We start from the raw sequence: 26,348 nt of genomic DNA, 5'->3' as shown, positions 1-26,348 counted from the left end.
CTTGCAAGTGCTGAATCGGTGCTTTTTGAAATCAATATTGGAATAGAATTTCCAGCTTGGCAGCTTATCAAAACTTTAATGTAGCTCTCCCTTAACGGTCAGAATGAGCAGTACTTTCTCTGGGGTGCAGAGCTATGACCTCTGGCGAGTGATAGTTTGTGTCCTACCTCAGGCTGAATCAGGCCATTATTATCACATAAGAGGTATGCCCCACTTTGTGAAAGTGGGACATGTCTCTTTTGTGATGCATACCTCGACATGAACAGTTAACATGCCAATGTTGACTGTGCATGTCTCGGAGAGCTTGTGCTCAAGTTACTGCGGTAGGAATCGCTGTGGTGCGCTTAAGTTTAGTGGGAGTTACTAGTTTTCACCACATCCTATAAGCCACATGCTGAGTACCTGGCGACGCCAAAGAGCTGGGTTGCAGAAATGTTCTGTATTAAATTGCACAACATTCACGAGAGCAAATAGTTTTTTCTCATCTAAACCTATCATTCGTACTGAAAGTAGAGAAGCACACTCAGTGTAAACAAAAGCACCCTGTATAATCTAATCTTTTCTTAGTAAAAGCGATCTCAAAGTGCACAAAGGAGAAGGAAGATGGAGCTTTATCACCACAGTATAGTAGCACACTTGCAATGTTAACAAGACCCTTCAAAACAAGAATTTATTGACAAGACAAGATATTTTAGACAAGATTCATTTGACTAAAGCATAAAATTATAAAAACTATGCACCATCTTGCATCTGCACAATTAGCTAACTCCAACAAACAACTACAGTTGGGCTACATATAACAAATTATGCGTGATCACGTTCTGAAGCTAAGTTTACAGGCATGCATGTTTATTTTAACTGGTAAATTATTCTATTAGCGTACTAGCGCAGATTCTATATTTATAGTAAATAATCACATTCGCATCTTAGATGCATTCTAGTGATGTGCAAGAATTTTATTAAAGCTCTACAAAAGAAGGTACGATTGATTTGTAAGCTTATCGTATTTTTTTTCTTCTCACAATTGTCTTGCCGAATCACTTTCAATTGTTGTTTAAAACAACCTATTAAATGTTCATTACATGGAAGGTTTCATTTTGCTGCGTGAAACGCTTGAAAAAAATATATGTAGCGTACAAAACCGGAGCGGAATAAAATGCGGACTGCAGAAGGGCAGGCGAGTTTGGTCATTTATAGTTTTCTGCTGGTAGAAGGAAACTCCCACGAATAGCATTAGCTCTAAACTTTACAGTCAAACATAGCCACGTTGCTTTTATTGACCTCTTTAGCTACGACAAATACCAATCATTTCGCTTTAGTAAGAGCTCAACGTAGGTCTTGTAAACATGGCGACCATTAAAGTGATGATCTGGATTATTACATTACTTATTCTTATTTTTTTGATAGGATTTAGAGATATGCTGAAAACTGGTATGTAAAACATTTAGTTTTTGTCTGTGGTATTAGCGTTGTTTTGTCGGGTTATGCTGCTCTCATCTTCAAGCATTGTTCAGACTGCCGTTTTGTAATATTTTTTTCTAGACGTTGCAATCATTTCGATAATACGTACGGTTCTGTTGAGTACATGATTGAAGTCATTATAGTGCAGAGTTATAGTTAACACAAACATTAAGTTAGATGCTATAGCTTATTGAATGCATTACGGAAGTTCATGTTTAGAGGCCTAATCATGATGATTTTGGAAAACAACGTGAACCTAATATTATTGCATTGTTGTCAATTCTAAGACAATGCAAAGGCGTTATAGGTTGATCTGTTTTAAAAAAAATTTTTGTAAAAGATTTTGATATGTACATGGCGTATTATTTATTGTTGCATACTGTTTATACGCTATATGATTGTAGCGAACTGGATTGCAGAGACATTAACGCCCAAATTTTATGTGGCTCTCACAGGAACTTCTTCCTTCATATCAGGGGTCATTTTGGTTAGTGTACATTGTTCTATAGTATCGAGTGTTTAATTAATTTAAATACATGGAAAGATTATTTGTTCTATGTGTTGTTATTATTATTAACATGTAGAAAGGATTACTTGTTACTGTGATTTGGCCCTCGTCTAACTGTTTATGATACAGTCAAGGTAAATCATCTCAATAATTGTTCATTGTCTGTTTTTACTTAGACAAAAACACTGAAAGGTTAGACTGTTTGGGTTAATTTTCATTAAAAGCTTTAGATGTAACTAAGCAAGGTGACAACAAAGGAATTATGTCTATATTTTCATGCAATAAATTATTTGAGTCGGTATTCATTTTGTTACCATTTTCATTAAAAAAGTTGAATAGTTTTTATTTTGCATTTTCACACATCATGCAAGTACTTTATATCTAAATTGCAAAAAGATCACTCATTTTTTTCTCTACCCAAGAAGCTAAACCCATTTGCATATCTTAAGTTGAGGTTTGGCAATTATGTCATGAGATTTGCTCAAAACTTGGAAAAGAGAATCAATTGTTAATATTCTCCTTCAATCTTCATCTCTGTCAGCTTTAGTCTGTTAGTGCTAGGTATAAATGTTTGGCACTGATTGAATGGTAGGTAACCTTTAGTAACACCTTGACTGTAATTCAAAAGGATTGCTACCATGTACACTGATGTCTTATTCTTTATTCGTGTTCAGCTTATAGTATTTCAAACTTAATGATGTTATACTGCTTTGTCAGTGTGTAATTTTACCAAAAAGAACTGGAACACGAAGTTCTGAATGATGTTTTGTTTATAAAGTTTAAAGATCGTGATTGCAGATATTTGAATGGTGGTACTTCAAGAAATATGGAGTATCATTTATTGAACATGTCTCCCTTACTCACGTCTCTCCTTGGTTTGGCATGGAGACAGATATATCTGATGGACCTTCTCAGCATGTTTCTGGTAATATTTAACGCTACACCTCGGCCAGCATTCTCTAAGATTTCATGAGGTGATGTTCAGTTGATCAACATATAAACATGTGTCAGCCAAAGGCTGCCGTTATAGTTATTTTTATTATAGTTCTTTTTATGAAATAGTTCTTTGACTGAAGTTCTTCAAAGAACAAGACTGATCAATGTGTATTATCATCACTCAAAATTTTCAAAGATCTCTCATTGATCAAGCTAACAATTACACTCCGCAGGAAGTATTACTACAATTGGAAGATTTGATATCGATAATTCGCAATGAACCGAGTTCTGTTACACATATTTGACACTGAAAGTTTTGTACCGTTGATTGTTGGTTATTTTGACTGCTACATCGACCAACATTTGGGTATGCAAATTCCTTAAGTTGGTTGATGCGCCATCACATAATCGAATTGTCGACACACCATCACCTGATGGAAACTTTATGATTGTATGGTCATTAAAGGAGTATTTTTATCACTTCTGTTCCTGTGAACTCTATGTTTATAAGATGAGCTTAGCATTATTATCACTTTTAAATAAGATTTAGGTAGTTATTACTTTCTTTTTTACTGGTTGTTTTCATGGTGCAACTGCCAGTTCTATTATTCATCTATAGTTATAAGAATGCATCTATAGTTACAGGGATAAATCTATAGTTGTAGGGTTACATCAAAAAAGCTATAAAAATACAGTAGACGCTTCTATAACGTAAATAATTCTAGGAACATTTATGTTATGGGGATTTTACATTATACGAACGGTAAAAAAACATGTAAACTGCCTAATCCGTCCCAAGATCTTTCCAAACTCATCTCTTCGGCCATACAAAAAGAAAAAACTAGATCTAACTTTTTTAATTTGTTGGCTAGATTGTAATTGTATTATTATTATTATTTTGCATCGACTTGTCTCCTTTTTCTGATCAATTTCATTGGTTTTATAGACTATGATTGCGATTATTTTTACAATAAGTTGATGGGAATGCACATATTCAAAGTTTATTTACAACAATTTGTTCATGTTTTTCTAGACATAGTCTGTTCTGGAAAGTAAAACTTGTAACAAATAATTTAAACGTCTATAATAAAGCAAAACAAAAATATATTTTACTGTAAAAAGAGCGGTGTCTACCAGCTCATTGTCTATCTGTATTCAGGAATCAAAGTTAGGATAAATGATAACTTTCGGCAGTACTTCAAACTCGTGACATTCAGATTGTTAGACTGACGCTGTAACACTTGCACCAATCGATCGGCTTCAAGTATTTATTAACGATTGCGCAGCTACTTATTCTCTGTTTTGTCGACACATATGACGATCTATCACAGCGAACTAAAATGTCTGGGAAGTTGTATATATAATAAATAAAACGCTATACGTACATCATTTTTTCTCACAGGTGCGGCGAGATATGTTACCATTAAAATCGAATTTGAAAAGCTGCCCCTGCTTGACACGTTAATTATATGAATTTTTTTATAGTGATACATCTATATTTATAGCGATACATCTATAGTTACAGCGATACGTCTATATTTATAGCGATACGTCTATAGTTATAGTGATACATCTATTATAGTTATAAAGATACAGCAGTAGCTAAACTGATCTTGGCTTTTATTTTGCGTAATTTTGGAAAAATTAAACTATAAACTAGTGATAGTTAATTCTTATAGGTTCATATGCAGGTGGAAAGTGATTACAGTCCAACTAAACAAGTTCAAGATTAACCAATGATTCGAAGATGTGTGAATACACTAAATATTCTAGCATAGTTTTTCACATTAAATATCTAAACTGCTCTAAACATTGTTAAGAAAACTAAGGGGTGCATTTTGAAGTCTGTAAAATTTTTGTGGGCCAAAAGGACACCCATAAGTTTTATGTGCTATCTGCAGAGTGCAAGGTGTGGAGAAACCCATTGAATCTGTTCAGAGGCGCGGAGTATCAGCGATTTTTCACAGCCACCCAGAAAGAGCCACTCACTTTTCATGACATGAACCTTATGTCACAAGATCAACAAACCTTCTTTGTCTGTGAGCTGGACAAGGGCAAACCAGAGTGTGAATGTGAGAATGAGCTCATACTTCTACCTATGTCATTGTCTGTCAAACCAGTTGATTCATTGCATTATGAGCTTTTTCGTTCCTTGTAGGCACAAGTAATTGCTAGTAGGTGTCTCACTCATTCATTAGCCTACATATTTGTTTTTATATTTAGAAAGATTGAGTATCTGCCTTTAAGCCATAACTGCCACATACAACTTTTATTGTATTTTCTAGGTAAATCAGACACTGATTCCGATTTTGTGCTCAAAATAAAGATTGGTCCACTAACCTTCAAAGTCATTAAGGCTTTTTTAAAGCGTTTCAATATCCGTCTCGAAAACAACACAATTGGCATAACAAGCCTCGTCCATAGATATGTGACGAAACCTAGCTTTTTCAGGAATGGAAGTTAGGGATGTTTAGTCTGATTTAGAATAATAGAGAAGGGTGTTTTAAAACTCATTATTATCTAAACCCTGCCTGTAAAATAATCTGTCTTTCATGAAAGGTATATAAACTATTTAAAAATGCTCGTAGCTTGTTACATGATGTTTAAATAGGCTGAACGCCGAGAAAATGAGCGATTTTATCACAAGCTAGCGTTGTTATCGCGCTTTTTTGAGCTCATTTTCTTGACGTTCAGCCTATTTAAACATCATGTAACAAGCTACGAGCATTTTTAAATAGTTTATATACCTTTCATAAAAGACTGAAATTATTTTACAGCTGGGGTTTAAATAATAATGGGTTTTAAGACACTCATCTCTATTATTTTAAATCGGACTGAACATCCCTAACTTCCGTTCCTGAAAAAGCTAGGTTTCGTCACATATTTATGGACGGAGCTTGTTATGCCGATTGTATTGTCTTCGAGACGGATATTGAAACGCTTTGAAAAAGCCTTAATGATTTTGAAGATTAGCGGACCAATTTTTATTTTGAGTACAAAATCGAAATCAGCGTGTCTGATTTACCTAGAAAATATGATAAAAGTTGTATGTGACAGTTATAGTTTAAAGTGGGAAAGATGTTTGTTCAAAACGTTGCTGATATGACTGTATTGTACGCACACACACACGCACATACATATATATATATACATATGTATTTATACTCATGCTACAGACAGTACTGTTTCGGCTATTGAAGCCTCATCAGTGCAGCTTAGAGCCGGCAAGGGAGACAAATCCCATTGCCAATGAGAGTTGGCTTCCTGCTATGAAACAACTAAGTTGCCTCACAGACTTTAAGAAAGTCAATGCGCTGACACCAGAGTGCTCAAATCACAAATGTGATGAGCTTGGCACTATGGCTAATAGTGTCGCATATCTCACAGAGTGCTCAACCAAACCGAAGTAAGGGAGCAAATGGCTCTTTCTGATATATATCTACATATATATATATATATACATGTATATGTATTTATGTTTATATATGTATGTATATACAGATATATTTCTCAAAGTTTATCCGTCTTTCTTTGGATATCTTTCGCTCTGCCTGGCTATAGCTATTAAAATCTGGGATGTTATTTCACATTCTATTGGACTCAAACTCACGAAGATTGCAATCGAAATCTCTATCCACGAGACTACGGAGGCAGTTACGATTCGTAGCTTTTACTTTATACTTTATACACCCTTTTCTCGATTGCTCGCGCTAAATTACATAATAATCGAAACTCTATGAAACACGATAGAGTTTTATTGAGTTATTAATGTAAACTCTATTAGCTCTATGAAACATGATGCTTTTTCGGCTTTTCGTTAACTTCTATTTCTGGTTCAATTGAAAAATTGGTGAATGCCAATAATGTTCCCGCGAACAATTGTCTTATCTCTACTAAGACAGTCTTTACATTCTCTCTCCGTTCAGTCAGACAAAGAAAGTCCGATATCGCATCTTCACATTTGTACCAGTATCGAGAGGTACCAGTATTGTCATATTCAAAGTTTTGATAGATATCTTCTGCTGGAACAGTAACCTTTTTTAGATTCACACACTTCTATGCAACGAATTGTTAGTAATTCAACCTATTCAGGATTTTTATTTTGTTTTCTCAGTTTGTATTAATTGTATCATTACCAAATCACTTTTGATTGTAATCGTAGCAAAACAGACTTAATTTAGCTAATACTTGTTAATTATTATACTTGCTATTTATTTTACATTTAAACATTTTTATAATTGTTTTATTTTGTTTCTTGATTTATTTGACCTTCACAAAACATTTTTTTCATTATATGAAGTTTGAAAATTAGTTGTTTGATAAAGTTTGAAAACCTTTACATTTGTTTTATTTTTTCTCTTAATTTATTCTGTCCAAAACACTTTTCTCATGATATGAAGTTTGAAAGTTAGAGTGGTGACTGCTGTTATGTGTTAAATCAAAATAAGTTTTCTATGCAAAGACTTTTATTACGCGGGCAATGCCGGGCATTCACCTAGTATATAGTATATTACACCTAATATATGAGCGACAAGCTCACACGTATATACATATACTATGAACTTTTCGGCAGCTTCATACTAAGTGAAATAGTATGAAAGTATGGCAATTTATTCATACTGTACAGAGATGATGGACTGGAGGTAATTAGGAACACTTCACAACAAGTAGGAAAACTCCAGACTTGTGCGAGATATTCGAAAACCATGGACTGCGGATCACTGTTGAAGTGAATAGAAAGTCAGTCAACTATTTTCAACATTGCCCTGAAGTTAACAACAGCAATTATAAGACTTTCAACAAGTCAATGCCAAACAACTTGCCTATCTGAGTGAACTCAGAAAGAAACATTTCAAAAACAGACCATCAGCTATAAGCAACAGACTTTGCACGATTTCTTCTGACAGCGGTTACATTTGAATCGGCAACTAAAAACTATCAAGCAACCTGAAAGAGCAGTGAGTACAACCACAAACTGAGGCACTTCCCTATAATAACAACAACAACAACACTTCAAACTAAAAAGAAAAACCTGTGCGCGTAACACCACTTGGTATAATCCCCCATTTAGCAAGCATGTCGTAACCAACATCAGCAGATTATCTAAAGAATTGTCAAAGAATAATTTCCCGAGAGTCATCTACTGCACACCATCTTTAACAAGAACGCTTTGAAAGTCGGCTAAAGTTGTATAAGACATCGACTCACACAACCAAAAACTGTTGAATGGCGGAAAAGCTACCAAAAAAACACCAGCAAAAACCTGTAACTGTCATTTAAACGTCAACTTCTCCCCTCCAGGGAAAATGTTTGCAGTCTGTCATAACTTATCAAGCTACTGTCACATCCCAGGATGGTGAAACAAACTAAATTGGCCTTACAGATACTGGATTTATTTAAAACACTTTATAATAACCACCAAGTATCGTTCACGCAGCTTTTTTCAAGAACTGCCACCGAGTTCAGCGAATACATACGGCGATTAAAAAACTCCATCACCAACTATTCTCTCAACTGGAGAATACTGGAGTAGTCGATCCAACTCACTAATGGCTCAAAAAATTGTGTCTTGTATCTAAAAGAAAAGTTTTATATCATATGCAGGCCACATCTAGTATTATTAAACAGAAACAAACTCATCAGTACCTGTGAACACGCCAGCAAATTCCTATTATTAAATTTTTAAACATGATGCTTCTATGGAGCTTTTAATGAGCATAATCAACCAGCTACAAATTTTTAGTAGCCTTAATAGTTTTAGCTATGTATGTAATGAACAAAACTGGTATAAAACTTATGTGAAGATTGCTCTCAGCAAGCATGAAACTTAGTAATAAAGTGTTTTATCCAAAGTAATAGTCCGTTTTACCTTGCTCTGATTTTATCATTGAGCACCCTGCTCGGATTTCACTTTCATTACTTCTCATTGTTTATAAGCTGTTTTTAATACCCGGGCAACGCCGGGTAGCACAGCTAGTAAATATATATACTAGCCGGGCATCGCAGGCTTTGCACGAGTAATAGAATAATTACCTAATGAATTTGAGTAACTTACTTAAGCTAGATCTTGCCAAAAATACTTATTAAAACAATACCTGCCTTTGAGGCCAGCTTAACAATCATTATGCGTAACAGTCAACAGTGCTAGTTCATAACCCCAAGCAAGGGCTTTAAGACTATTTCTCCAATGAATCCATACTATTCCGTGTAGCTTGATGATCAAGTTCGCGGATTCTGGATCTGGAGATGCAAAAATCAAATCTATTGCCATGCGGAATTTTCATTGCTGGATTTTAATTGCCATAACTGGGCATAACTGGGCACATGATTTAACAAAAAGACAAACACTGAAACTTATTCATTTAGATATACAGCAAACCCTGTCATACGACATTAATTAATTCCTATGTTGGCATCGTAAGGAAAAAATGTCGTATAGAGAGGTATTGAAATCCATAGTAATTATCTAATGTATACACCCTCCCCCCGGTAAAAACATCAGAATTTTATATAGGTACTGTACATATTAAAAATTAATAACAAAATAGTATATTAACTTTAGTAACTATAGTTACCTACTGTAACTTTAGTGTGTTTAGTGACAGTATGATCACATCATAGTGACAGCTATGATCTGCAATGAAATGTAACATTACTATGTACAGTATGTACTGTATAGAGTTCTTTCCTTCGTGACAAACGTATAACATAAACTTTGAACTTAACTTTAAATGAATTTAGCTTACTAGAAACACTCTTAAAGTTTAGTTATAGTGCGTATGTATTTTACTAAACTTTAATTTTGTAATCCAAAATTTTATTACTCAAGTATTTCCGGCTTAGTTTTCACTATAATTTTTGGCCGACCTCATTAACACTTTTTCATCCTAATTCGACAAGCAAGACCGAACAATGATGTTCTCGAAAGCAGTCTCTCGCATACTTGAACATTTAATGACCATTGAAATAAAAAATGCAATTTTATTTACTTTGGGAGTGAGGTGACATCAGCTGGTCCATATGGTGGGTGGAGCATAAGGGAAGCAAAAATGTGTCAGTGCTAATTACGTTTGTATATAATGCTTATGGAGGTTAGCATGAAAAAATAAAGTTCTGAGAACCTCACTAATAATGGAAAAGAAAAAACTAAACAGAACTTGAATGAGTATATGATATGAGTTGTGGATAGGGTATGCTATGTATGTAAGCAACTAAGTGAGGGATGGAGTAGAATTATGGAGTAACTATATTACTGCACCTTTAAAATTAAATTTAATACGTAATGAAGTGGATTTTTGTTAGCAGACTAAGGGAAGTTGTCGGATCCTTGACCCTCTGTTCGCAGAAATTGCAACTCCAACTTTGCTGCTGGTTACTCATGCAGTATCAAACATTTACGAAAAAGCAAGAATGCTGAGCTGAGAGAGAGCCAAAATTGTATCCCTTTCAGGTGTTGTAAAAAGGATTTTGACGAATAGCATATCAGCATCTGTGTGATTCCGGCGTATTCAGCACACAGACCGCCAATTTTGAATTTCGAGAAACATTGTTGATGTGTATGGCGGGAAAATGCCGTAACGAGAGAAGGAAAAAACATCATAAGGCACATCGTTCTGCACCGTAAGGGAAAAGCCCATGAAACAGGGACGCCGTAACCTGTGGATGCACTATATATATGTATATATAGTGCATCAAAATTTTATATTTTGTATATACATATATAGTACTGTATTATATATGCTTGTATTGATAATACTGTGGCTGTAGCTTACGACATTACTTGTTTAACTTAATTTTTATGATGAACAAATCTCTGTAGATTAGCTACTACGTAAACCATTTGTACTACCTGATGAAGCATGTATGTGCAAGCATAAAAAATATCAGTGATAACCAAAGAGCTCTCTGTTAGCGAATTTTCGTAATGCTATCAACTTCTTGCATTATCTCTCCCTGATAAACATTTAGTGATGCTGAAAGCATGGAGAGAGCGCAAGCCTGAACAGAGGGTTGAGTTTGCTAAACAGGCCTTAGCAGAAAAACCAGAGTATGTGCCAGCAATGCTACTTATGGCTGAGGAAGACTGCACGATGCTAGTAGATGTAAGTGCCTGCTAATGAACATAAGTATATGTTGATAGATGTAAACACATGCCTACAGGTATACATGAATACTTCTAGATGTAAGTATATGTTATGAGAGGTATGTGATAGATGCAAGTGCCTACTAATAGATGCAAGTATATACCCGTAGATGAGAGTTCAAGTGAGTAGGTGTAAGTAAAAATGAGTAGATATATGTACAGTGATGTCAGAAATTATGAGACCACCCAATAATTCTCGCCTTTGTTCAACTTTGCACCTCTGCTGGCACCATATTAATTCATTTATTTGCCACATATTGTACATCATTAGATGCAGAAATTTCTCCTTGTTCTAGTAAAGTAAATCAGGAGTCTTTCATTCTTCTTTTACAGCATTGGTGATAGAATTAGTGTCATCAAGTCATCAAGTGTCACCAAATATTAATGGTAACCCCAGCAAATTGACAACCCCAACGGCCCTTTTCAGGGCCACCATCTATTTACAAGAGTTGTTCAAATTATATTTCAGGAATATCAAAAGTTGAACGAGCTGAAAATTCAATAGAAATAGGTAAGCAAATTTTCGTTTTTTTATTCATATCAGTTGCATATGCCTTTCGATTGAGATAAAAAATAAGTATGGATTGTTATGTGATGGAAATTTTCTTCATATTAATCAGTAGAAAATTCCGCATCTAATGGTATATGGTTTATGATAGTCTTTTGTAAAACTAAGTAAGTAAATCATTGCTACCACCAATGGTTTCTTAAAATGTGAGGTGGTCTCATAATTTCTGACGGCACTGTAAGTGCATGCTAGCATGATGTAATCACATGTTAGTATGTAAGTAAGTTAAGTATTAGTAAGTAAGTACAATTAGATGTCAATACATGCTAGTAGATGTAAGTACATCTATGATTTTGATGCACGTCGAGTCATAACATCAAGTCAATTTTGCTAATGGTAATGACATTTGCTTGTCGGTAGCGAATTTGCTGGGGTAGCTTAACTCTTTAAAGTCAGCAAGCTGCACCCGGCGGCTTTCCGACATTGCGCAGTTGATTTGCTTGTTGCATAGCAACCACTAACGGCTGGTTCACATTATATCGCCATTAGTCAGCGTTTTCCTTTCAGCGTTTATCATCGATTATGTGAACCATGAACCAATGGCATCGACGAAGCATCGCGAACGCATCAGGAATGTTTGAAGCTGTCAAACTTTCTCGATATTTCACCGAGCATCGACGACCGCTTTTCAAATGGGAACCATTTTGGCGATGGTAATTTGCAGTTAGCGTGATTTATTCATATTCGTTTATGATAGTCGTTGCGGGACTAGTTTTTGATTCCAGCATGCGAAAACAACGAGGTTTCGCGAAAATTTAAACAGATAAATGAAAACACTACGTCATGGAGTGTTTTCTGATGCAAACGCGGATGGGTTTGTGATAGTGTGAACACGGTTATCATCGACAATCACTAAAGTACTGTGGCATCAACCCTGAGGTATGGCGATATAGTGTGAACCAGCCTTTACAGTAGCTAAATAATTTGTTCTAGCTGTGTTCTCTACAAAATTCTCTACAAGATACACCTTATTGGAAATCTTATATCGGCACATTAAGTGGTTTTGTTATTTTACCAAAATCGGCAATAAAAATGAAAGCTGCATTGCCAGAGCCAAGTATCTGGTTTAATTTTTCTTATCGCTCTGAAATGAGTAAGACAATTGATGTGAATTTTGTTCTGTGAAATCTCCAGGAATTTTTGATTCTGCTGCCACAATAAATAGCATTTTAGCAAAGTTCTTGATTAACCGCTCTGACTGGTAAGTTACCCTTACCCATCTACCTATTTTTGCTGGCCTTTTCATTTTCTCAGCAAGTATTAGGTCTAGAAACAATTTTTTCTAAACAGTTTAAAAATCGCCCAAGTCAACACGTTTATTTTGTACAAACGTTCAAAGACATTCAAACATTCTCCTCAGTCTTCAAAGAATACAAAGGAGTATTGATCACATAACTTCTATAATCCTACTCACAAGGTCTTGTGGTGCCTGATGCAAACATGTCCTCTGCAGTACAAAATCATTATCAAAACAACTATCATTTGTTTTGTTCTGAATCAAAAAGATACAGTTGTAATGAGATTTACATAATTTAAGCCTGCTGCATCTTCATTGCTGGTCAACTAACTTCATAAACGTCATATCTACTTTAGACATCTGTTTTTCACAGATCGAGAGGATTTTGCGGCAGGCGTTCAGGCTTGCGGAATCACAGTTTAGGAAGAGCGCACAAGCGCAACAGTCTAACTCAGTCAGCCCAGAACAAGAAGTGGCTCACAGTAAGTTCCTCATCACATCTCATCGCAACTCCTAAAGGTCTTATGAGTGATCAACATCTTGCTAACATATTGAGCAATGTAGAGTCACCTATGCAGTAGATATGGGGAAAAAACAGATGATGAAGGTCAAGGACATTGTTTATAATGATTCTTGGAAAAGAATGAACACACGTTCTATTCCATCGACTCAAGTGTATTTCAACTTTTGGGCTCTTTGTTTTAGGCTGTTTTGTTTAGGCCTTTGCAAATTCGTTGAAGTTTTCATTTTATGATCAGTTCATATGCTTTTAGAACGTGATAGCAACATATATGTCTACGCTAAAAGACGACTAGCTATGTGTCTGAGACGACTCAACAAGGTCAAAGAAGCAGTTAAACTATTCCGAGAGGTAAATATTGAATGATATCGCTTATTAAGCTGACTTTGAGACGAGCTTAAATGGAGAGGAGTTATGCTTCCTTGTTTGTTTATAGCTAGTGAAGGACTTTCCAGTCTCTCCCTTTAATATGCATGAGAACCTGATAGAAGCACTCTTAGAGCTGCAACAGTACCCTGATGTTCAGACAGTGCTCACCAAATATGATGACATCAATTTACCAAAGTCAGCGTGTATCTGCTACTCTGTGGCGCTGCTCAAAGCACGGTCTGTTGCAGAAAAGTGAGTGTTGTAAATTTTATTGCTGTTACCATTCTAGTTAGTAGGCTAGGTTCGAGTTTCAACTTGTTGCATTGCATCAGCTTTTGTAATTGCTTTTTTATGATTGGAATAAGTTAATATGAGCTAAGCATTCTAGCCATAGACGTATGAATAAAAAGACTTACGTGTTTTTGGTCAGAGCAGCTGAGCAATGAATCGACGGCATTCGAGCCTTACATAAAAAACTATTATGCAAGAATTGATAGCTGAATTTTTTAGTCCTTTTATTGAATAAAGCTTATCATTGCATCTGATTTTATCATTTCTAATGATATCACTTTTTATAAAGCTTGTATACTGTTGAAAAGTAAAATATCTCACCTATGAGTGGGCGGCGATTGTAATAACAATATTTACAATATTAATACTAATAATGCTATATCAATAACAATTAATTATTTCATTGTTTCTGTTTTCTGTATTGGTTGCCATGGCTTTAGTAACAGTGTAACTGAGAGGATCGATTGTCACAATCCTCATAACTACACTCTGATTCAAAGTCATTAGGATTTAAATCTGGTCCATTGTCTTCAGATTCATTCATAATGTGGTTTAAAATTTAACTTGAAGATTTTAAAACGCTTTGATGAACGATAAGAATACTCTTCTGGGACACTATACGGCGTAATAGTAGCCATTGTTATGGCGGATCGGAGTTCATTTTTTTGACTCCAAAGTTTTACAGTTTTTTTCTTTAAAACTTTGAATGTGATTCCATCGAAATAGGTAATAACTGTATCTGGTTATAGTATGTTTTACTCAAAGTAGTTCACTGTTTAACTTGGTCTGATACTTTGACTTACAGTAGACGCTCCTTACACCTGTACTTTCTATGACGTAAATACCTCATAACGTAAATTCCACATAAAGTAAAGAAATTATTTAGTTTTTGCTTTATACTATGTAAAAAATTCTATATACCGTAAACTTTCAAGTCAGTATAAGTCCTCAAATTTGATTTGAATAATAAGAATATCATAGTTAGCCTTAAAATATCGCTTTCTCTCTTGCTGGACTTTGCCAGAGAAAAATATCGCTTTCTTTTTTGCTGGACATGCGAGAGAAAAACGCCCTATAGGTATCTCTATTATATACACAAATACCTTGGAGGTCTAGTTCCGCCGTGAGCACAGATAGCCGAGAGCACAATAAAGCACAGAGAGCCGATAAAGCCGAGCAATTAGCTATTCATAAATACTTGAAAGGCGATCGATTGATGTCAGACTACCAATCTGAATGTCCTGAGTTGACGTATACCCGAAAGCCATCTTTTATCCTAGCCTTGAACCTTGGAGACGAGTAGACAGACAAATAGACTGTTCTTATTATAGTAAAAATATTTTTTGTTTTGCTTTATTGTAAAGTGTAAAATATTTGCTATTATTTTTCTCTTCCGGAGTAGAACGTGCTGTTTAAAAAAAATAACAAGTTGTTGTAAATTTACTTTGGAGGTGTGCGCTCCCCTTACCTATAACAAAATTAACGCAGGCATGGACCATAAACTGAGTGAAAGTAATACAAAAAGGAAAAAAGTAGTCGATACAAACCAGTGATACTACAGCCACAGTACACCCAATGAATTAAAAATTTGAGTTTAGTTTTTTCCCTTTTGAAGGGACAAAGAGGCGAGTTAGGAAAGATCTTGGAACAGATTATGCAATTTAAATGTATTTTACTGTTTCCACAATAGATTGTTTACATTTTAGGACCATTTACAGTATATGAAAAGCGGTTTAGCAAAAATGGTTAGGCCAACAGCATTAATGTCACCCCACCCAAAGAAAAGCGCATAATATAGGCGACATTACCATCGCTTCGCCCGTAAAAGGGTTAATTGTATCTTTCCAAAATTTCTGACGAGCTAGTCGAAAATTACAGTGCCACCCTCTATTTGAACGCCACGTTTAATAAAACGCCACTATAGGGAAGGATGAAAAATATTGCACCGTGGCATTCAAATAGAGGTTTTGCGGTATGCTAAAATAATAAACATACAACCAACTCGTTGTACTGCACTTAGTAGGTTGTTAGAATATCAAAATCATACCGTAATCTTCTCTCATAATATGTCATCAATAGTTAAATTCTTATGCTTCGGTTCATTACATGTCAGATGTAGCTTCCTAATGAGGTGCACCGGAGGGTGCCAATGAAATATAGTTTCACAATATTTAAATATGTGTTCAAAGCTTAATTGTGAGCGTCTGAACCTAAATACCCTTCTTATAATACTTTAAAAGCATCGAAGAGTTTTTTAGACCATACTTGATAATTATGGTTGACTAACCAAGGAAACAGTAAGTGAGACATTATTTACAGACTTGTTGTAAAAGAAACTTTTGCTTTTTGACATGATGTATTTCTGTAAGTTATAGCAGCGACTTATTTCTCATAAAAGATGGAGCGTGTATACACTGTAGAACTGTTGCATCGCTCATACTACTATATGTTTGGTGGGACACTCTTTACCAATAATGTTACAACAGTAGTAGGGCCATATGTGTGTATGTAGTTACAATGTGCTGATTGGTCAGTCAAGTTCACATGGTAAGGCTAACGAACCTACGAATGATATGCTGGTATCAGTGCTGCTAGCAACTACGCATCTAGTACTTTCACTGCCTAGAGCAGGGGTTCTTAACCAGTGGGAAATTTCCCACCAGTGGGAAATTTGAGGATTTGAGGTGGGAAATTCTCAAGCTTCAGATTGCGAATATTGATTACGCGCATTGCAAGGATATAGCTGTTGTACTGTATTTTCACCACATACATGGTGCAGATACATGCTTTTATTGTGGGTACAACTGTATTAATACGGAAACCAAGCCTGGTGATGTATCAAACAGCTTATTGGATAATTAGTCTACATCGCATCAGCTATGCATCACTACTATACTACTGAGGCATCACACAAGCATACACCAAACATACCAGAGCTAGCAAAAAATAAACAGCAGCAGAGGACCCACTAAGCGATCATGACTGCTAACTTTGTACTGTGCTGTTTTTATTATAACTAAATTACTCTATTGTTGTGTTTATCTTGAACTTTATTTTTCCATAAATAAAAAGTATCTCATGACAAACTATCCATAAAATATGATTTCTATCACAGTTCAATTAATAATTGATTCATTTTGACTGTATGGCAAAATGCTATCCTGAAAAGCCTTTTCCTGCAATCTGAGAGTGGCAAAAATACCACAACTTTCCGTTGCTAGAGAGGGGGAAATCTCGAAGTGTGGTTTGCCAAAGTAGGAAATACACTGCAAAAGGTTAAGAACCACTGGCTTAGAGTTTTCTTCTCCTAATAACCTAATGCATTTCAGCTTTGGGAATTCATGTAACATTTCAAACTATCACACACATACTGTTGGTAATAGTGTTGCTAGCAATTACGCATCTAGTAATTTTCTACCTGGAGTTTTCTTCTCCTAATAACTTAATGCATTTCAGCTTTGGGAATTCATGTAACATTTCAAATTATCACACACATAATGTTGGTAACAGTGTTGCTAGCAATTACGTATCTAGTAATTTTCTACCTGGAGTTTTCTTCTCTTTAATAATCTATTGCAAAACTGCTGTGAGAGTTCATGAGGAATTTCAAACTATCATGTTATATGTACATCTGACTAACTGTGTTGAATGCTCTGTGACCTGTTAAATTATTTGCTGCTCATTGAACACTCTGCTGCCAATTGCAGATTCTCTCCTGATATAGCCTCAAAGAGAGGTCTGAGTACTGCCGAGATGGCGGCTGTAGATGCTATACATAGGGCTGTGGAGTTTAATCCTCATGTACCTAAGTATCTTTTGGAGATGAAGCCTCTTGTCCTTCCACCCGAACATATTCTTAAGAGGGGAGATTCTGAAGCTATAGCTTATTCATTCTTTCATCTCAAACACTGGATAAGGATGGAGGGAGCACTGAACCTTCTTCATTGTACTTGGGAAGGGAGTGAGTCACAGCTCAAGTTTTATTCATGATTCACAATGTTAGCTGCTGTTTAATAACTGTTTGATAGCGCAAATGCAACTATCAGCCCTTTTGTCACTAGTTGTTTAAGTCTTCGCTTTCCTATAGCTAAACTCGTACTTAGTTAAAGGTTGACTTGCAACAAAATTCACATTACAGTTATTTGGTATCAAAAGATTCACCATGTCTTACTCTGTTGTGTTGTAGGTGCCAAATGTGTGGGAATGTGATTACAAGCCCTTAAAAGCCCAGAAAATCGCAGCCACATGAGACTGTCGTAGTTTGGGTTCTTTTTCCAAAACGGCTCAAATGAAACGTAGCTCTGTTAGATGGTTTCTGTTTACACTTTCATGCAACCTTATTCGTCGAAATATTTCACAAATATACTTCACGCATTCAATAAAACCATGTCTATTGTTCTTACGCGTCTATTTTATCGTCATTTTAATGCTGTCACTTTTAGCTGTGATATCTTATAACTTACCGTAAAAGTTGGTTTAATTTTTTAGCCTTAGCTTGAAGGAGTACATATCGTTGTTTGATAATCATGACGAGCCTGTTGGTCATTTGTGATAATCGAAAAGTGCTGCAGAAATTATTTGCGAAGTATTGGGTCACATGATAAGATTACGACTTGCCGATTAGACCAAACCGAAACAAAACTGTAAAGTAGCGAGCATCTATATTTGATACGGGGTCTTTGGTAAAATCCGAAGTGTTTGTCATAAACTAGTGCTACGATAAGTTTTATATTGAGCTTTTTATTGCCCTTTCAATTCACGGGAAAACATCACGTGACAAGACGATAACCAAATTTCATGGCTACGTCAGAGAATTAAAGAGATTCCAATCTACGCCGACTTTTCGTTTTTGAGCTTTTAGGAGCTTGTAATCACATTTCCACATGTGGCACCTACAACACAACAGAGTAAGACATGGTGAATCGTTTGATACCAAATAACTGTAATGTGAATTTTGTTGCAAGTCAACCTTTAAACATTTTAGTTGGCCGTTTAGAGTGTTTTTGTATTCCATGTTTTAGTGGGTAGATGATGTGTACACGCGTGGTCTCTGCATTCGGATCGTGTAACCTTACAGTTGTAGGAGAGTCTTTATTATTATTTTGAGGTACATGATAGTAAACGCTGATGGAGTTGGGCAGGCGTAGTTGACAGTAGATTAGTGCATGCACCATGAAAAGCCATAGCCAAGATCTTCATAAATAGTTAGTATAGGGTAACATACCATGAAACCTCTAATTGAACACCATGGCGCTCTATTTTTCAACTTTTCTTCTATGGTGGTGGTGGTCAATTGGAGGTGGCGTTCAAATAGAGGCTGGCAGTCTATTTTCCAAATAGCTTGTCATAATTTTTAAAAGATAATTTTAGCCCTATTACGGACGAAGCGAATGTCGTCTATATTTTGCCCTCTTTTTTCGGTGGAGCGATATTAAACATTTTGAATGCAATAAATATGCTAACTTACCTGTAACTTGTCAAACTAGCTTTTTATGTGCAATAGAAGTGGAGTTATGAGCATCGATCCATTGTAAGCCGTGTTAAGATACATGTAGCTGCAAGGATGCTATTAAATAACATGCTATAAATCTGCATATTTATAAGTTAGACAACAATAATCTATCAAATGATACAATTATATATTCATAAATTAAGTGACATAAACGAACCATACTTTTATTACATGCAGAAACAAAAATTAAGGTTTTTAAAACAAAAAGATTTCTATCATTTGCTCAGATAGCTGCGTTCTGATTGTTGCTTTTGATGGAACGATTATCTTCTAATTGTCCAATACCTTCCCACAATATCTTCTGGCTTCAATTCTTCTGCATTGCTGAACCAGTCGATAGTAGCGTCCAAACAATTTTTCGGCTGAGCAAAACTTTCACATGCTGCATTTAGCTGTAAATAATGCATTGCTAAAAGTTTGCTCGCTAAATGTATAACCTTTGGTCCGAAACTTGCGAACAGGTTTTTTCATATGCATGTCTTTCGAAGTATGTATTAGGACCGCGTTAAACAAGGGACTACTATTAGCCTGAGACATTTAGTAGTTATTTCTATGGCGTTGTTTTCCAAGTTTCAAGTTTCCATCTACCATCGTAAATTTAAACCGTTTTTTTATATATGTAGGCTACTTCAAAGTAGAAAGACCGCGTTAAACAGAGAGCTGCTACTAGCCTGAGACCGTTATTGATTATTGCTACGGGGTTGTTTTCAAAGTTTTAATGAAAAAAACGAAAAGCTTTGGAATTGGACGAGAGAATTAACTGTTATTGATATAAACGATTCATTATTAATATGATTTTGTGGACACTCTTCTACTGTTCAGTTGATATTATGGGCTTGAAAAATCAAATAATGTCAAAGTGGCCGTCAAATGGAAGTGGCATTCAATTGGAGAATGGCGATCTATTTTTCAACCCTTCTCTCAGGGTGGTGTTCAAATAGAGCTGACGTTCTAATAAAGGTGGCATTCAAATAGAGGTGGCGTTCAATTTGAGGTTTAATGGTAACTGGACACTTACTGTATGATAAATAGTTAGTATAGGGTAACATAGCTGGACACTTACTGTATGATAAATAGTTAGTATAGGGTAATATAACTGGAAACTTACTGTATGATAAATAGTTAGTATAAGGTAACATAACTGGACACTTTCTGTATGATAAATAGTTAGTATAGGGTAACATAACTGGACACTTTCTGTATGATAAATAGTTAGTATAGGTTAACATAACTGGACACTTTCTGTATGATAAATAGTTAGTATAGGGTAACATAACTGGACACTTTCTGTATGATAAATAGTTAGTATAGGGTAACATAACTGGACACTTTCTGTATGATAAATAGTTAGTATAGGGTAACATAACTGGACACTTTCTGTATAATAAATGTGTTCAGCTGATGCTATAAATGTTTTTATTGAACTTGTTGTTGGGTCACCCTCTAATCTATAAAGTAATTACTGTGTTGGTCGCGTGTCATCGAAAATGGCCTATAGGGGATAGCTGTAATTTTATGGTTATGTATAGACCTAAATGCTGGTTTCCCAGCTTTTTTTTATTTAGTGATGGGTTTTTTTAGACATCTTGGCTATGGGTAGAAAATCTAAAATCTCTTAATCTCTCCCTCTCTGCCAATTGGTGCAAGATTTGACATTCGGGGCATTTGCTGCTAGATGCATAAAGCTAATCTAATGTTATCTTCTAAGCTAGCTAGGATGCATTCAACCCAATCGTTTGAGTTTCCGTAAACATTTTCATTCAGGTATTGGCTGAATTTAGTGTTTGTAAATTCCTTTATTTTTATGTTAGCAATGCATGCATTTTACGCCAGTTAGTTGGACCTATAACTAGACTATTGCTAGTGTGGTCTACTTTCCCTCATCAATATGTTAACATGTTAGTATGAATATAACTTTTCACTAAAATACTCGTATTGAGGCATTTTCTGTGCAAACAGAATTACTGTCCATCCACTAATGAGAACTGGATTCTGTAAAGATCAGCTCTCTTTTATTAATTATATTCATAGTTTTAGTAATAAGTCTCTGTCTCAGGCTGGTGATAATACATAGTCTCTGTCTCAGGCTGGTGATAATACATAGTCTCTGTCTCAGGCTGGTGATAATGAGGTCGTATACATATATTTGTAGCTTTCCGTGCCTTACCGAATCCTTTGGAGAGTGGTCAGATCTTCTATCCTTACCCTTCAGTCATAGAGAATATGGACAAGGAGATACTGCCATGTAAGTCATGCACACAGTCTTTGCTGTTCTCCCTTCTCACGGGTCTAGTTTATGGCTGACTCTCACCTGCCAAGCAAGCGCAATAAAAGGAACACGCTTTAACCATTCACATGCTTTCACATGCGGCTGTTATGACATAGGATCGCTTCTCAGGCTGATACTAGGCACAAGCATACTGCTGACACAGGATATACACATGCTGGGGCAAGCTTTTCAATGGTTCTTTTCACAATGCTCCATGCAAAATTTCTGCTCTTCAAAAATCCATGCACCGGTTGTATATTGTTCAATGTGTTAACATACTCGAGTTTTAATGATCAATCTTTATTTTTTATTCATGGAAATAATTACTGCTATTACTAATACTATTACTATTATTACTACTAATACTATTATTACTACTAATACTATTTCTACTACTTTTAATACTACTATTTCTACTACTAATACTATTACTACTACTAATACTATTACTACTACTACTAATACTACTACTATTTCTAATACTAATACAGTGCAACCTCGGTTCTCGAACAAAATCCGTTCCAGAAGGTTGGTCGAAAACCGAATTGTTCGAGATCTGAAGCAGGTTTTCTCATTAGAATTAATATGTATAAGTTTTAATCCGTTTCGAGTCGATTTAACAACCTCGGTAATTTATTTTTTAATATTTTACACCATAAACTGTACTGTATACTGCATACTATAAATAAAAACAGGTATATGTAGATCGTGTTTAACTTTAATAAAAGATTTTTTATCTATGAGGATTAAAAAAGAAAACAAAAAGTAAACATTTTATATGCTTTGCTCTTAGGACATCAAAAACATTAAAGGTTACGATACAATACAAAAAATCGCAGAAATTGATAATAAAACAGCAAAAAAATGCAACAGATCAGTTACATCAAAAATCGTGTGAAAGAAGAAAATAGAAACATCAATGGCAGGTTTACTTCATTCTTTGAAGATGAATCCTCCTCCAAAACAATTTAGAGTAACTCGACTGGAGGAGTTGTGTCCCTAGAAAATCTCTTCGGTAGAGGCGACGTCCTCCCAGATGGCTTCTTTTTGTGAAGAATTAATGACGTGAAACTTCTCCCTTTTTTAGAACCTTCCGAAAGTGGCTCCTATCTACGTTAAACGTATAAACATGCTGTTTCCGGAACTGTTGCAAATGTTTAATTCAAATGCGCATGTTCCGGTTTGGTCGAGAACCGAATTTATGGTTGAAATCCGAGACAAACAAATCTCAAATTTTTTGGTCGAAAACCGAGTTGGTCGAGAAGCGATGCGTTCGAGAACCGAGGTTGCACTGTACTATTACTAATACTATTACTAATACTAGTACTATTACTACTATTATTATTTACTACCTACTGAATTATTCTATTAGATACGAGTGTGTTGGTGTATGTTTGAAGCGCTTCAAGCATACACCAACACACTGGATTTAGTGCCAGCGGCTCGTGTACTCGACTTTTTACTTTTACTTCATATTGTTTCCCTTTTAGGAGCTTATTACCTTATTGTTCACATACTTACATTTGGCTGTTTGATATTACATTTCATTCAGGAAATATAAAAAGCTTGTTTAAGGTTCAGTAGCTTTATGAAAATAGCCTTAGGTAATGTTCAGTAGCTCTATGAAGATAGCCTTAGGTAATACAGATAAGTCATTTTGTCGAGGAAAGTTATCTCCTTTTAAAGTGAATTCATCAAGCGCTTCGGGTGTCTTTGGCCAACAATATCATCGGTAGATCATTTTGTATAAAACTATTTATTTTAATGAGTTATTAGCTAAAATTTTATGTAAGTTTTTAGTCAACAAGAAGGTGGTCCTAATGAACACAATGAATCAACCCTAAATGTACTGTTACCATTTACATATGTCTCTGATCTCGGCGCAAAACTTTGGCTTACTTGTATTTTTGTCAATTTGCTGAGTGCGCCTGGTTATTCTCTAGCTCAATCAAAAATTGCTGTTTGTTCTTGGGGCAGATTTGGCATAACATCGTGACAGGCCGTTTGTCTGTCTCATTCGTTGATTTGGCTCAATCAGAATATTTTTATTTTGGCAGAGAAATTCTTGGTTTGCTAGGCACAGCTTTCAGCAACCGTGCTTTGTGTAGCTGAGCGCCTTACGTTGCTTCGCAGTAACTGCTGACTTGAGGGCAGTTTAAACTGTCGAGTTTAGAACAAACTGCATCTTAGCATGACTTGATCACTTGACTTGATCACTTGTCTTGTTCATGTAACCTGATTTGTTCAGTTTAACTGCGGCTAAAGATGAAATTGATTTTTAGGGATGTATAGATGCGCATGATGAAATTCTAGGCACTAGTACGCACCCTCTGGCTAGTTTTAGCTGTGTATGTGTACACGCTTTGTGAGAGACATAATGTTTGGTTACAGCATTTCATGAAGTATCTGTATATCCAAAGAAGGAGTTGCCTTTCTTCATCCTTTTCACAGCTGGGCTCTGCTCTGTCACCGCCTTATTAGCCATAATGACTCATAGACACCCTGAGAGAATGGCAGATGTTGTTAGAGCTGTAAGTAGGCGCAAGATCTTGTGTATACTTTAGCACAAAACTTGAAATAGTCATTGCTCTCCACACCAGCATTTGTCAATCATTTTCTTGAAATTTTCTTTTAACTTTTTCATCGTTAAAAGTTGTGGTTTGTTTTCAGACTTGGGCAATGCATTTGTAACTTGTGATTTTAAAATTGGCATACCGTTCTATGATTACGAAGCAAGTAATTTTATTTTTATTTAAATTTATTTTAATTAAAATTAATCAAATTTTATCTTGCTCTGTAACAAGTACGTTTTTATATTTGCAGATTATTTTCACCATGAGTGATCCCCTCCGCATCGCTCTGGAAAAGTTAGATTCAATACTTCCCGCAGGTGTGCTGCACTATATGTCACAGGTGTGAGCCAACACCTGTTTTAAATGTCACGGATGTTGTTATATATCTCAAGTATGAGTGGCTACTTGCCTTTCACTCAACAAGTATGAGTTACAGTGATCAACCGATCACTGTAACTCATACTTGTCTCACATGTGTGACATATATTCGAGACAAATTTTTGCACCCATTAATTATAGTGTTTATAAAAAAGTTTGCTAGCTCTAATACTAGTCTTTCGGTTTTGTTTTATTATTTTCAAAAGCAATGTTTTTAGAAATGATAAAAATGATATGAATAAAATGTTCTTTGTTTTGAATAATATAAGGTATAAATTGAGTCAACTGCAATAATTTCAAGATTTAAATTGAGTCATCTGTTATTATTTAAAATCTCAAGTTTAAAATTAATGCATGACTTAGTCAGCAGTACATTTGGAGAGTTTATCCTGAGAGCCTTTGCAAAAATTCTGGTCAAATACTTTCTCAGTGGCTCATCATACCCTGTAATACGCAATCATTTCCAACATTTCTCTAGAAGGTTCATGGAGGTGAGTTATGGAAGCAACACTATAACTGACATCAATATTTATACATTTGTTAGTTAATTAGCTTACCCTTGTCAAATAGAGCATTCATCGGCATTGTCTGTCTCCAATGAGAACGAGACATGTTACATGAAACTAAGATATCTTATATACAACTGATACCTTATATATGAAACTAAGACATTCGATATGAAACCATGACATTCGATATGAAACCATGACATTGGATATGAAACCATGACATTGGATATGAAACCATGACATTGGATATGAAACCATGACATTGGATATGAAATTGAAACATTAAATGAAATGAAGACAAGACATCGAATATAAAACTTGAGTATTTGATATGAAATGTAAGCATTGGATTCAACAAATCTGTATGTGCTAGCACACAGAAAGAGCCACAGTGGAGTTAATCTGTTTTGCATGACTACAATGATAAATGTTGTGAAATTGAATACACTTGTCTGGTTGGGTTTTGGTGAAGAGGTAAGGAATTCTAACTATCCGATAATGAAGCCTAACCACTGAAATTTTCAGTTGCAAATTATGTGGTGAAGATTGTACAAAAGGCACTGTTTTTACAACATTGCTAGCCTATTTGCATCTAGAACCACATTCGGCTGTGCTGCTTATTTTATGCAGTGTTCTTGAAGCTCAAGGGGCTGGTCATTTTTGTAAATCTCCATAAGATTGTTATTCTCAGCCCTTACATAAAGCTAGTTTTAATAACGCACTCATAAAGTTAGATCCTTATATTACACCATTAATTAGGATTTATTTTCTCATGTTTTGGTTGATGCTCCTTCTAACTGGAGTTACTCATTAGGATTGAGCAGTCTCCATGTCCTTATGTGTTTCTGGTACTTGAATAAGTTTTGTTCTAACAATTAAGGAGTTTTTAGGCACCTTGTAACCTTGTGACCTTGTAACCTTGTGTGGTGAACATTGCTTTGAAGTTTATTTGGAGAATGAAATTCTTAATCAACCCTAAAATATGACATTGTGAAAGAATAAATGGTCTCTTAAAGTTGGGCTGGTGGTAGGTTTAGACTAGCGTTGGTGATGAAATGCCAAAAATCTCCATAC

General features: G+C 35.4%; 1 protein-coding gene across 1 annotated transcript; it reads left to right on the top strand.

Annotated features, from left to right (window-relative positions):
- The first annotated feature begins 1,330 nt into the window (after window positions 1-1,330).
- On the top strand, window positions 1,331-25,045 carry LOC137391445 (suppressor of tumorigenicity 7 protein homolog). The gene is made up of 12 exons (XM_068077924.1): window positions 1,331-1,431; window positions 1,866-1,948; window positions 2,768-2,894; window positions 4,807-4,977; window positions 10,874-11,007; window positions 13,227-13,335; window positions 13,627-13,724; window positions 13,810-13,994; window positions 17,741-17,994; window positions 21,698-21,790; window positions 24,206-24,345; window positions 24,638-25,045. The coding sequence occupies exons 1-12, from the start codon at window positions 1,347-1,349 to the stop codon at window positions 24,731-24,733; spliced, it is 1,575 nt and encodes a 524-aa protein (XP_067934025.1). The 5' UTR covers window positions 1,331-1,346; the 3' UTR covers window positions 24,734-25,045.
- Window positions 25,046-26,348: the final 1,303 nt, after the last annotated feature.

Source organism: Watersipora subatra, chromosome 3 (genome assembly GCF_963576615.1).
Source record: "Watersipora subatra chromosome 3, tzWatSuba1.1, whole genome shotgun sequence".
Taxonomy (NCBI): domain Eukaryota; kingdom Metazoa; phylum Bryozoa; class Gymnolaemata; order Cheilostomatida; family Watersiporidae; genus Watersipora; species Watersipora subatra.
This window is presented reverse-complemented; position numbering and strand designations above follow the sequence as displayed.

Excerpts from the sequence above, each read along its gene's own strand:
- LOC137391445 (XM_068077924.1), top strand. The coding sequence starts at position 1,347 with ATGGCGACCATTAAAGTGATGATCTGGATTATTACATTACTTATTCTT. Across the intron at positions 4,978-10,873 it reads GGGCAAACCAGAGTGTGAAT|TGATGCTGAAAGCATGGAGA; the intron begins GTGAGAATGAGC and ends ATAAACATTTAG. Across the intron at positions 17,995-21,697 it reads TCATTGTACTTGGGAAGGGA|CTTTCCGTGCCTTACCGAAT; the intron begins GTGAGTCACAGC and ends ATATATTTGTAG.